The following is a 13,092-nucleotide window of genomic DNA, read 5'->3' as shown; positions in this document are numbered from 1 at the left end:
GCAAATTAATATTTATGTGCGTTTTAGGAATCCCACGGCTGGAGCCAAACGACGTTTTGATTTTATTAGCGGTGACCTTTGGGGACGGGAACGTTAATGACACCCTCTTTAAGGCCGAGGCTATCGACCCCTGACCTTAATCAAGCGTCGCCCGGGCCCTAATGACTTTCAAACCGCCCGTCGTTAAGCCTGAGTTAAAACCAGAGACAAATCAATAGAACGCAAGACTGCCAAAAACTCTGCTGGACTTCCTGTGTCTGCGTAGCGTAAGCACTCACCCCACTAGGACAGCGGTTCTCAGGGCAGCCCTGGAAATAACCTTTTCATCCACCGCACCAGTGTTGATTTCGTCGACTAAAACTATGACGAAAAATGGTTGTCGACTGCGTTTTTTTTCACTGACGAAAACTAAATAAAAAGTAAATAAAAACTAAGCTGTGATACACATAGCAATTCTTTCATCAATATCAACCAGCAACGACCAGAGGCGTCAATTGGGTATGGCCATTGGCAGTGTCATTGGATTCATCTTTTTGTGCCTTCACCACGGGTGAGACACCAGTCATGTTGCCATACCTTATCAACAGGCATGAATGTATTTTAGGAAGTACATTTTATGTTTTTCCCCTTCCCAAGGTATGGAATTTGCCATACCCAATTGATGCCTCTAGTCGTTGCTGGTTGATATTGACTAGAGCCAGCGTCTAGTCGGCGACCTGGCCAACTCGGGAACGATGTAAATAGGGAATGAATGCCCCGCCCTTTAATGCAAACCCCATTAGACCCGTTTTGACCATCTGTTTGCCTGTGTCCATTTATGCCCATATATGGAGATATCTGTATCTGTCTGTCTGTCGGCGTCCATTTTATGTCCATATATGGAGATCACTGCAGATATAGTTCTGGGTCCATTTTATGCCCATATATGTCCATATATGGAGATATCTGTCTATTTGCGTCCATTTTATGCCCATATATGGAGATCTCTGTATCTGTCTGTCTGTGTCCCTTTATGCCCGTATATGGAGATATCTGTTTATCTGCATCCATTTTATGCCCATATATGAGATCTCTGTCGCTTTTTGTTTGTTTCTTCTTTAAGCAGAATACACAGCCTGCTTAAATCTGCATCATTCAAGTCATCCTCCCAGTCCCACACTTTGTTGCTTGTCTTATGTTTGTCTTTGTCTCTTTTATTTTCTTTTTTGGAGCGGACCCCATGAATGCCCCACACTTTAATGCAAACCCCAATATACCTGTTGTCATAGGACACGTTTTGACCATCTGTTTGCCTTTGTCCCCTTATGCCCATATATGGAGATCTCTGCACACACAGTACCGGTTGCGGAATACTCTGATGTCAGACATCAGCTCCGCATTCGGGCATTCATTTTATGCCCATATCTGGAGAACGCGCGTGCCGGTGGGAAGAACGGTTCTCGAGATACGCGGATTACATACATACATACACATTCACAGAGATTTTTGCACTGCACTCCGCGCCGCGGCGGGGAACGTGCGTGCCGAATCTGAAGCCGGTGGGACGAATGGTTCTCGAGATACGCGGATTACATACACACAGACAGACAGACAGAGATTTGTCGCATTTATAGATAGATGAAAACATTGCTACTTGTTAACCTGACTGCGCCCGATGATGGCAGCAGTGCGTATGCCTGGCTGCGCTGCATATCGCTCTTCTACCTTCATCTGGGATCCCTCCGGCAGACTCGATGTAAGGGGCGGGCCATTTTTTTAAATTCTTTAGCAGGTGATTGGATGGGGCCGTCTCTCAATCACAGTCTGGGAGTGCCAACTCAAACCACTCATCCGCCTCCTGGGTTTCCACGTGGTCTGCAATCAGACTCTATTGGTTCAGAGCCGCTCAGAGCCCGCCCGTAGCTGCCGCTGATTGGTTCGGCCCGGGGCTTTACGAGCGTTATCAACTCCCACCGAGAGATCTCAGATGGTAAAGTAGGGCGGTAGCCTACGCACTACAGTGTGTCAATGTAGATTGTCTATTTTAAGTATTTTAAAATGTTTTTCAAAATAGTAAAAAAATTGCAAATAAGTTTAGGGATAAGGGGTAAGGCATGGACGAAAATATAGCTGTTTGTGTACATGCAAAGAATGCACCAAGGACAGTGCAACTGGTGTTCCGTTAAATTGAAGTGATAATGATCAATTCAAAATATAAGTATTCAGTGAATATTATCAAATGTAATCAAAGACATCATATTGTAGTTTTGGACCAGCCGAACCAAACAAATGCTGTCTGTTCTGGTATAGTATGCGTTAGGCTTTAGTGATACCACGGTGTCCCATGATGAAAATATAATAACAACTCTGTGTCTCTGCGCTGCCCCCTTCAGGACGGAGAGAACATCTTCTACCTGGCGGTGGACGACATCGAGTCGGACACGGAGCTCCTGATTGGCTACCTGGACAGTGACATGGAGGAGGAGGAGGAGGAAGAGGAGGAGGTGGTGGTGAAGGATGAAGACGAGGACAGCAGCGAGGCCAAGCATGTGGTGGAGATGGGTACGTTGAACCCTCTTAATACCTTATACCCTCTTAATACCAAGCATGTGGTGGAGATGGGTACGTACTAAGGTCCACTCAGCACTGCCGTCACACCTGGCCTGTGGTGTGGTCCACTTAACACTGTGGTCCACTTAACACTGTGGTCCACTTAACACTGTGGTCCACTTAACACTGTGGTCCACTTAACACTGTGATCCACTTAACACTGTGGTCCACTTAACACTGTGGTCCACTTAACACTGTGATCCACTTAACACTGTGGTCCACTTAACACTGTGGTCCACTTAACACTGCATATATCTGCAGGGCTTGACATTAACATTTTGAGGCACTTAAGTATACATTTCCCATTCACTGGCACAAAAGTCACTTGTCTGTATAAAAATGTGACATTTCACAGTAATTTCTTTCTTAAATGCATGCATTGGAGTCAGACATTGAAATAGAATGAATAACAAAAGGACTGCTAACGACCTCCATTGCTCCCTCCACCCTCCACAGTATGGTCAGTCCATATTCTGCATACAGCACAGCACAAAGCTGCTAGGAGCATCACAGAAAAAGTGAAACCAAGAGCCACTTGTCCAACGGACATGTACATTTTCAATTAACTTTACCGGAAGGATTTATTACTTGTCCTGGACAACAGGACAAGCCTTAATGTCATGCCCTGATATATGTACTGGAGAACACTGCTTCATCTCTCCCTCTCAGCTAAGGGGTCATTGGGCTTAGACTGATTCGCTATGTTCGTCTTTTTCTCACTCTCGCTAGAGTCGCTACTAAAAAAACTAAAAACCCTGTCGAACTTAGCAATCAATCTTGATATATTTGACTTGTTTGACTACTGGTATTGTCAGTTATGCAGCCAATGTGCATCAATTTCTTTCTTTTTTCTTTTTCTTTTTTTTCTCTCTTTTTTCTTTCTACAAAGACAAAAAACGTTCAAAACATCAGTAATTGGCGGTCTGGGACTCTCCAAACTCTGGGCGGGGTCGGCGTGGGACCCAAGAATGTGTCCCGGGCCGGTCTCTAGTGAAGATGTTATCCATCCATTACATGGATTAATATCCATCCATCTGGTTCACATTATGCTCAGCATGTCATAATTGTGTTGATGTACACGCAGCAGTCTCTGCGTTTAAAGCAGGGACATCGACCGGTCACCGTCTGGGCGATGTCGATGGAATCTAATATCATGGTATTTTTGGACAGAATACAGAATATTACAATATCGATAATGTGATGGTATTCTTCGAGATGACTTGACTTGCTTTCAGAAGTTATGTAGATCCAAGTGTTCATTAGTAATGAATCAGGTAGCATTATTGATTTCACTCAGCTTACCAGCATCTACAAGAAACGGACAGTAAAAGAGGGCCTCTCAAATAGCTGAGGACAAGACACGCACACACACACACACACACACACACACACACACACACACACACACACACACACACACACACACACACACACTCGTCATACCCATGACAGCCTCAAGATATACGCTTAGAACCCACTCAGGGTTTCCTGCAGCACTTTATTTGCCAGGCGGGCCACTCGGCCAAGAGTCTGGTGAAAATTATGCAAAATTTCTCCTAAACGTGCAATACAAACTATACCTTTGCATTTGTTTAAGCAACTTCTCCTATGTTGAGGGCAAAAATAAGAATTCGTCAAAATTAAGGGAATTAATTTAATCAAATGAATTAATTAAAATTAAAACAGCCTATCAAATTTTTTTTTTTTAAATTGATAAATGTTTCTTTTCATACTGTACATTCATTTGTTGTATTATTTATGTCACTACGTTGTTCGTTCTTTTGATTTAAATGATTATTTTGTATTTTTGCTGTTAAATGAGGTGAGATTAACCTCATAAACCCCACAGGGTTTTCTAAATCTACACCTGCCCAACCCAACTCAATATGATGCTGTTTCAGATGTGTTGTTTTTAACCCATTTAGGCCTAGCATTATTGAATGCTTTAACCAGTGAAAAATAGCAGATATAGCTCACAGCGCGGCACCGAGTGCCGCGCTGCGAGCTTGTAGATCTGCTATTTTTGAAAAAGTCGTGAAAATGTGTGCAAATCTTTGAATATATGTATTTTCAAAGCGAACATTTGTAACTAAAATTTTGCTTCTGGGTGGTCCCTGGAACTAAATATTTTGAAATGGGGGTCTGTGGCCAAATAAATATCATTTTGGGGATCCTTCACATGAAAAGGTTTGAGAACCACTGACATATTGGTCTCTCAAGAACAGACTAACTGAGCTCCAGTTAAGTGAAAAGGACCTTTTCTTTGACGATGGCTGGCCAGATTGCTGACATAGAAACATAGGTTTTTCAAAAAAACCTTAGAAGGATTCAAAAGACACTTATAGAATCGGGTCTGCCGCGCTGCGAGCTTGTATATCTGCTATTTTTCTATAGTTAAAGCATAACATAATGATACACAATACAGTGTACCCGTTCTAAATGGGTTTTAAGTGTGTGTGTGCGTGTGTACAGAGCTGGTGATCAAGAAGGAGGACCACCCATGCCTGCTGTGTGAGAGCAGCTTCCCCAGTGAGGAGATCCTCGCGGCCCACCTCCAGAGCCTTCACCAGAGGCCCAGCACCGAGGACAAGGAGTACAAGTGCAGGAACTGTGGCAAGAAGTTCCCCATCAAACAGGCCCTGCAGAGACAGTACGTTCACCCTGTCACTACAACACAGAGCTGCATCTTACATTATTCAGGTGTTCCCACGGTCATGAAATTCCTGGAAATATTTTGAAATTAGAACAATATTTTTCCAGTACTGGAAAAGTTTTGGAATTGATCAAGGGTCCTGGAAGGTCCTGGAAAAATAGCTATGCATTGTCTTTGGTTATTGATTTTGTTAATACCTCTGAAATGACAAATGAAACATGGGCCAAATTGTCAAATATATAGAGGCAGAAATTGTGAAAATAGGAGATCTACATCTACTCGCGTTGCGAGGCGTTGTGAGCATGTAGATCTGCTATTTTCACAATAGAACCGTGTCATACAAAATTCCTCAACTCTTAGTGCTCGTCAGGGTGGGGGGTCCCCAGTTAAAACATGATTATTTCGGTGGTCACGGCCTGAAAAGGTTGAGAACCACTGGCATACACTACCTGTGTTTGGGCATTGCGCATAGGAGTAAGCGACCTGTTATTGAGCTGAATTATTGTTATATAGTCCTGGAAATTGGGTTAAATATTCTGGAAAAGTTTCGGAAATGAATTGGTAAAAATGTGTGGGAACCCTGATTGTTACACACCTTGGTCCAATGCTTGATTCTGATTGGCTCAGGGTACCCCTGTAAATAACCTTTTCAGCCACTGCACTCCTGAATTATATTGTTACTTTTACAGAGAATAGAATAACCACAAAAATCTATATGACATAAAGTCATATAGATTTTTGTGGTTATTCTACTGTTAAGGGCTTTGCACACAGACACATTTTTCAAAGAAAACAATGATTCTTTATGACCTCATGCACACCGGCTCCGAATTTGCCATGCAGCAGGTGGCTGCGGCTGTGCGTTTTTTTCCCGATCCAACCCATTTCGATTTGTGCGTCTTGTCGCATGCGGTAAAAACTCATTGACTCCTTTTATGACCCCTTTTCGGATTCGCAGTGTGGATTCCGCACAGCCTTGCACACCAAATCATGCAGCAAACTAAAAAAAAAAAAAAAAAAACGCAACGGTCCTGTGTGCAAAGCCCTTTAGACTGATGATAGGTTCTTGGTTTACTTACTATCCTAGGTTACTATTTCTATGCTTTTGATGTATCTGATGAATCACAAAATAGTATTCTGTGGAACTTGCGTCACGGCACCTTAGGGTGCCAGGCACCCCACTTTGAGAAACCCTGCTATAAGGCACAGTGTGAATTTGTCTGATTCCTTATCTTGCTGCTCATTTAGTTTGGTCTTGTTTGTTGTGTGTCTACTGTGTGCATGCTTCCACAGCGTGCTGCATTGCTCTGAGTCACTGGCTGCCTCAGGAGACTCCAAGGCTCACCAGTGCTCGCTGTGTCACAACTCATTCAGCTCAGAGTCCAGGTAACAACACACTGTACACACTGTGACTGAGCCTCACTTATACCTCTGAACAACTCGTCATAGCAGCATCGTAGTAGGCATGAAACACAGGACACACACAGGCAAGAGTTGAGACACAGATAGATAGATTCAAGAGAACAATGTAAGAATAAACAAGTAATGAGGTAAAAAAAATAAATGTGAAAAATGCAAAATAGAAGACGCAAAGTCTGGCCTACACACGCACGCACGAGCGCACGCACGCACACACACACACACACACACACACACACACACACACACACACACACACACACACACACACACCCTTTAGGGCAAGGTCGCATGTCACCCTGAGGTCGCATGTCACCCTGAGGTCGCATGTCACCCTCAGGTGTCTTACTAGTATTCACTACAGTGTATTTACAGTGGATACAATGTGAGGCTGATATTCACTACAGTGTATTTACAGCTGATACAATGTGAGTGTGATATTCACTACAGTGTATTTACAGCTGATACAATGTGAGTGTGATATTCACTACAGTGTATTTACAGTGGATACAATGTGAGTGTGATATTCACTACAGTGTATTTACAGTGGATACAATGTGAGTGTGATATTCACTACAGTGTATTTACAGTGGGTACAATGTGAGTGTGATATTCACTACAGTGTATTTACAGTGGGTACAATGTGAGTGTGATATTCACTACAGTGTATTTACAGTGGGTACAATGTGAGTGTGATATTCACTACAGTGTATTTACAGTGGATACAATGTGAGGCTGATATTCACTACAATGTATTTACAGTGGGTACAATGTGAGTGTGATATTCACTACAATGTATTTACAGTGGGTACAATGTGAGTGTGATATTCACTACAGTGTATTTACAGTGGATACAATGTGAGTGTGATATTCACTACAGTGTATTTACAGTGGATACAATGTGAGTGTGATATTCACTACAATGTATTTACAGTGGGTACAATGTGAGTGTGATATTCACTACAGTGTATTTACAGTGGATACAATGTGAGTGTGATATTCACTACAATGTATTTACAGTGGGTACAATGTGAGTGTGATATTCACTACAGTGTATTTACAGTGGGTACAATGTGAGTGTGATATTCACTACAGTGTATTTACAGTGGATGTGAGTGTGATATTCACTACAGTGTATTTACAGTGGATGTGAGTGTGATATTCACTACAGTGTATTTACAGTGGATGTGAGTGTGATATTCACTACAGCAGATCAGTGTCAACCAGCTTCATTAATTATACTGGTTCACTTAGACTCCAGGTATAGAGTTAACACTGTGTATCGTATAGACAGCTTGACCTCGTTCTCCACTGACATACCGTATTGTGTGTGTGCGTGTGTGCGTGCGTGCGTGCGTGCGTGCGTGCGTGCGTGTGTGTGCGTGTGTGTGTGTGTGTGTGTGTGTGTGTGTGTGTGTGTGTGTGTGTGTGTGTGTGTGTGTGTGTGTGTGTGTGTGTGTGTGTGTGTGTGCGCGTGCGCGTGTGCGTGTGTGTGTGTGCGTGTGTGTGCAGCTTCGAGCAGCACAAGGAGGCGTGCAGGGGAGACGCCCGGTTCATCTGCAAAGCGGAGAGCTGTGGGAAAAGGTTCAAGAGCAAAGACGCCCTGAAGAAGCACAAGGAGAACGTTCACACAGGTCTGGTTCTCCTCCGAGGTCACACCGAAGTTTAATCCTACCTATGAGGTTAGATTCTGCCAATGCATTTCAATGGGACCGGAGCGTATATTCACAGAAATACACAAATGGAAGCAAACCACTCCATTCCCTTGGCAGAATCCGCCCTCATAGATAGAAATAATTAAACCGCAGTGTGACCGTACCCTAAAGAAGTGTTCTTTAAATGTCCAGGAGAACCCCCCGAATTCATTCCTATCTGGCCGTTTGGAGCGCCATTTAAAAAGACTCACCCATAAGAGAAGATCTTAGTTGTTAGATTAGATACAAGTATGGCATTCTACGACTGCCTATGCTGTAGTCATTCTTATAGAGTACATTTTCCCACTGGATTTATGTCGACTAAAACTCTGACTAAAATGTTCGTCGACTACCTTTTTTCACTGGCAAAAACAAAACGAAAAGACTAAGCTATGATGACTATGACTAAATATATTGACTATTGTGTCAACAATTAAAAACTTGACGAAAATGTTACTGAGGGACTACTAGTGGAGAAGAGATCCAGTATAACTATGACATTTGTATTTGTTAGGATCCCCATTAGCTGTGCCCTAAGGCACTGCTAGTCTTCCTGGGGTCCACATATTACATTACATACATTTAAAAACATACATTTGAGGACATATCTTTTACATGGGGCTTAAGTGTTTAAACCATTCCTAATTTTACTGAGGAGGAACCCCCGGAACCCCCTCAAGGACCCCCGTGGCCCTGGGTCCCCGGACCCCACTTTTTAGAACCACAGCTCTAAAAGGTCCTATTTTGAAGCTGATTAGTCAGCACCATGACACCAAACACAGGGTAACGCCACTCCAACCCTGATCAGTTCAGCTCCTCATTAAATAAAGATGCTCCGGTTCATTCATACCACAGTAGCATCCGCTGGCTGTTATTAATGACAGGAAGCGGGCTGCAGGGCAGCTGGATTCACTTACACACACACGTATGGTGACAAAGCATTAGCCCTGACATGACGAAACTATCCTCCGCTTGATGGGAGACCAACCGATGTGTGTGTGTGTGTGTGTGTGTGTGTGTGTGTGTGTGTGTGTGTGTGTGTGTGTGTGTGTGTGTGTGTGTGTGTGTGTGTGCGTGTGTGTGTGCGTGTGCGTGTGCGTGTGCGTGCGCGTGCGTGTGTGTGTGTGTGTGTGTGCATGTGGGTGGATGTGGGCGTGAGTTAAGGGTGGAAAACAAAATCGATTCATAGATTAATCGCGATGCTGACATGGCCAATTATAAATCGATTCACAAATGTAAAACAAATGATTTGGAATGTTTTTTAAAGAAAGGATAATGGAATTAAATCAATCTGTTTTCCTCACGGATCTTTAGAAAGCGCTTGTTGTTTATTAGTCACACAGTGAGGGGGGGTTAAATCATGTATTGGATGCATCGGTAATCAATTTATAATCGAATCGTAGCCCTCGGAATCGAATCGAAAGGTCGGGTACCTAGAGATCTCCGCCCCTAGCGTGCGTGTATGTGTGTGTGGTGTAGGGGTGGCGTAAGTAATAGACACTACGACCATGGGAATGTTTCCATTACTGCCCTGGCTGCAAAACGAAGACACCTTTTCTTTAATTGTGGTGTAAAAACTCGACGAGGGCGTTTAAACTCTCCTTCCCCAGCGGCAGACCGTGACTCTCTGTCTCACGCGGTCACGGTCGCCCCCGGCAACAAAAGGCAGTGTGATATGTTATGCCGTTGTGTAATGGGTGTACGGTGTCGGCGTGTCTAGAATGTCGCTGGTATGTTTTGTCTTGTAAAACGCCAGCGATATACTTTCACTGTGCTTAAGCCATTTACAGCGGGAACGCATTGTCACTTTAACCGTTATTTTGTGCTTTAAATAGTGAAAAATAGCAGATATACAAGCTCGCGGCGCACCACCGAGTGCCACGCTTTGAGCTTGTACATCTGCCATTTTTGAACATTTCTGAAAATGTGTGCAAGCCTTTGAATATCTTTGACTCGATTCTATAAATGTCTTCGAAATCCTCCTTCGAAATCAGCGGTTCTCAAACTTTTTCATGTCAAGGACCCTCAAAATGACACGTATTTGGTTGCGGACCCCCCATCTAAAAATATGTTGTTCCAGGGACCCCCAGAAGCAGAGATTTGAGTTACAAAATGTTCGCTTGAAAAACATATATATATATTCAAAGATTTGCTCAGATTTTCAGGGTTTAAAAAAAAAATAGCAGATCTACAAGCTCGCAGCGCGGCACTCGAGCTTGTATATCTGCTATTTTTCAATAGATAAAGCACAACACAATGGTTGGAGTCTAAAGTGACACAGATCTGCATCCACGGTCCAGATGGTTTAAGGTGCATTGTGATGATGATCTGTCCTGTGTGTTGCTAAATGGCCTCCTTCCTGTCTTCTTGTCTTCCTGTCTCACAGGAAGCCCCCGGAGGAAGCTGACGTGCACCATATGTAACAGGAAGTGCTCCTCCTCGCTCAACCTGCAGGAGCACCGAAAGGTGGGCCCACAGTCTGATCACCAGTTATTTTAGATCAGGGCTGCCCAAAAGGTAGATCATGATCTACCAGTAGATCACAAAGGCTGTGCAGGTAGACCACATGACATGCCCCTATGAAACTATACCGGTAATTAAAATATAAAGACAAATATTTATAAATACAAATCACAAAACCCCTCTTTTTGGCATCTGTCACTTGAATAAGGTGACTTGATCAGCTCCCTTCATGGCTTCTAAAGGCAAACCCCAACAATGCAATGTTTTGCTTTCAAGAGTCAGTAGCATTAAGGTGGTTGCACACTGCTGCGTTTTTCGGGCCGAATATCGGGGTGAATTTCGGAGCGCGTGAATAAAAAAATCAACCTCACGTTATGTCAGTCACGTTTGCACACTGACGCCCGTTTCGCACACCACTCGGTCCCTTGCTCTCTCTATCTCTCTCTCTCTCCTTGCCCTGAAAAACGCATTTCGCAACGAAAAACGCAGCAGTGTGCAACCACCTTTACAGTTTTATAGTCTTGTAATGCCAGTGCCGCTATTCCAAAGCCCCTTCAGGTGCATTTCTTTGAGGGTGGGTAGATCATGTTGAGCTGGTCATTTTAAAAGTAGCTTTCAAGTCTCAAGTCAAGTCAAAAAATCAAACCTCGGTTCGAAGTGGAGCGTGTGTGTGTGTGGAGGAATGCAGGCTTGGAGAGAATGCGCTGCCGACACAAAGGCTTGGAGAGAATGCGCTGCTGACACAAAGGCTTCACTGCGTGTGTCTGTGTGGAGCTGCTGCTGCTGCTCTAAATATATCTTGACTGAGTGTGTGTGTGTGTGTTAGGGTTGTTCGATGTGGCCTAAAAATAAAATCTCGATTTATTTCTCAGAAAAGTCGATTTTCGATTACGATTTCCATTTTTTGGTAAAAGAATAATACATTGTTTCAACTATGTTGTTTTCATTTAAAAAATGCAAGGAAATTATTTTTTTAAATTATTATTATTATTATTTTTTTTTTTTACATAGCCAAATAGCAAAATGTAATAAAACAATAATACTAATAATAATATCTTTAGTTGCGCAACAATCACATACAGAAGTTAACTTAGTTAGCTCTTGGAGGCTGGTGAAACGGGTGAAAAAATAGCTAAGGCCGCCCCTGCACTGCTCATGCACGGAGATGTTGATTGATTGTAAACGGAGGCGAAGCGCTTTGCTTCCTGAGTCTCCCGACGCAAAATTAACACAGTGATAGGGACAGTAGGACTACAGTAGGTGGGTAACACAGCATTAATAAGCTTCTTTCAAACTACAACAATAAGTAAGTTTACCAGCTCAGCAGCGTTTGTTCTGTTTGCTGCCTGTACCAGCGCGAGTGAGCGCAGTGCTGTGGTGAGCTCTGCCACAGCACACAGTCTGACGTGCGCTGCATGTGCATCAAAGAAATTACACATCAGAGAGAAATCAGTATTAATTTGGTGTCGGACCTTGTCGTCCTGCTTTAGGAGGACCGGGCTGTGTACGTTTTGCCCCTTGCAAGGCTCCAATGAGTAAGAATTGTGTGTGTGTGTGTGTGCGTGCGTGCGTGCGTGCGTGCGTGCGTGCGTGCGTGCGTGCGTGCACGCACGTGGTAAAAGTTGCACATGCGCAGATCCCGCCGTGCTGACCAACTCGTGCTGACCAACACAATTTTTTCAAGTGGACACACAAAGCCACGTACAGGGAGCTCGTGCTAGCGCACACGCTCCAAAAAGAGAAGGGCACCCCTTCTCTAGTGCTAAATAATTGTGATTATCTAAAACAGTCACCTTATTCATGTGACAGATGCCAAAAAAGAGGGGTTTTGTGATTTTTATTTATAAAATATTTGTCTTTATATTTTAATTGCACTAGAGGCTCACTGTGACAACAACCTCACAATGACACCACGGCCCCAACGTGAATGTTCATAATATCATAATATCCAGTTACTGAATGCCATGTCTCCAGGTGTTCTTCAGAATATGTACAAGTGTCAAAACAGCAGATCCACCAGCTCAGAGAGCGCTGCGAGGCCACACGTTTCCAGCTTGTTGTGAACCTCAATCAAGTTTTTAAAGTATAAAATGGTACATTAAACGGGTACACATTATTGTGTATTATTATTTTATGCTTTAACTATTGAAAAATAGCAGATATACAAGCTCACAGTGAGCTTGTAGATATGCTATTTTTGAAAAATCGTGAAAATTAGAATTTTGACCCGATTCTATAAGCGTGTTTTGAATCCTCAGTTTGTCTGTTCTTGAG

At 43.3% G+C, this 13,092-nt stretch overlaps 1 protein-coding gene across 1 annotated transcript in view; it reads left to right on the top strand.

Moving 5' to 3' along the window:
* The window catches only part of prdm5 (PR domain containing 5), a 115,305-nt gene that overhangs the window by 15,601 nt on the left and 86,612 nt on the right, over nt 1-13,092 (top strand). Inside the window, exons 4-8 of the mRNA XM_080723776.1 lie at nt 2,373-2,541; nt 5,062-5,239; nt 6,536-6,628; nt 8,174-8,295; nt 10,742-10,821. Of these exons, the coding sequence (XP_080579902.1) occupies nt 2,373-2,541; nt 5,062-5,239; nt 6,536-6,628; nt 8,174-8,295; nt 10,742-10,821 (642 nt within the window). The remainder of the gene's footprint in view (nt 1-2,372; nt 2,542-5,061; nt 5,240-6,535; nt 6,629-8,173; nt 8,296-10,741; nt 10,822-13,092) is intronic.

Source organism: Nannobrachium achirus (genome assembly GCF_963921795.1).
Source record: "Nannobrachium achirus genome assembly, chromosome: 1".
NCBI lineage: Eukaryota > Metazoa > Chordata > Actinopteri > Myctophiformes > Myctophidae > Nannobrachium > Nannobrachium achirus.
The sequence above is the reverse complement of the archived record's forward strand: the minus strand, read 5'-3'. Positions and strand labels throughout refer to the sequence as shown.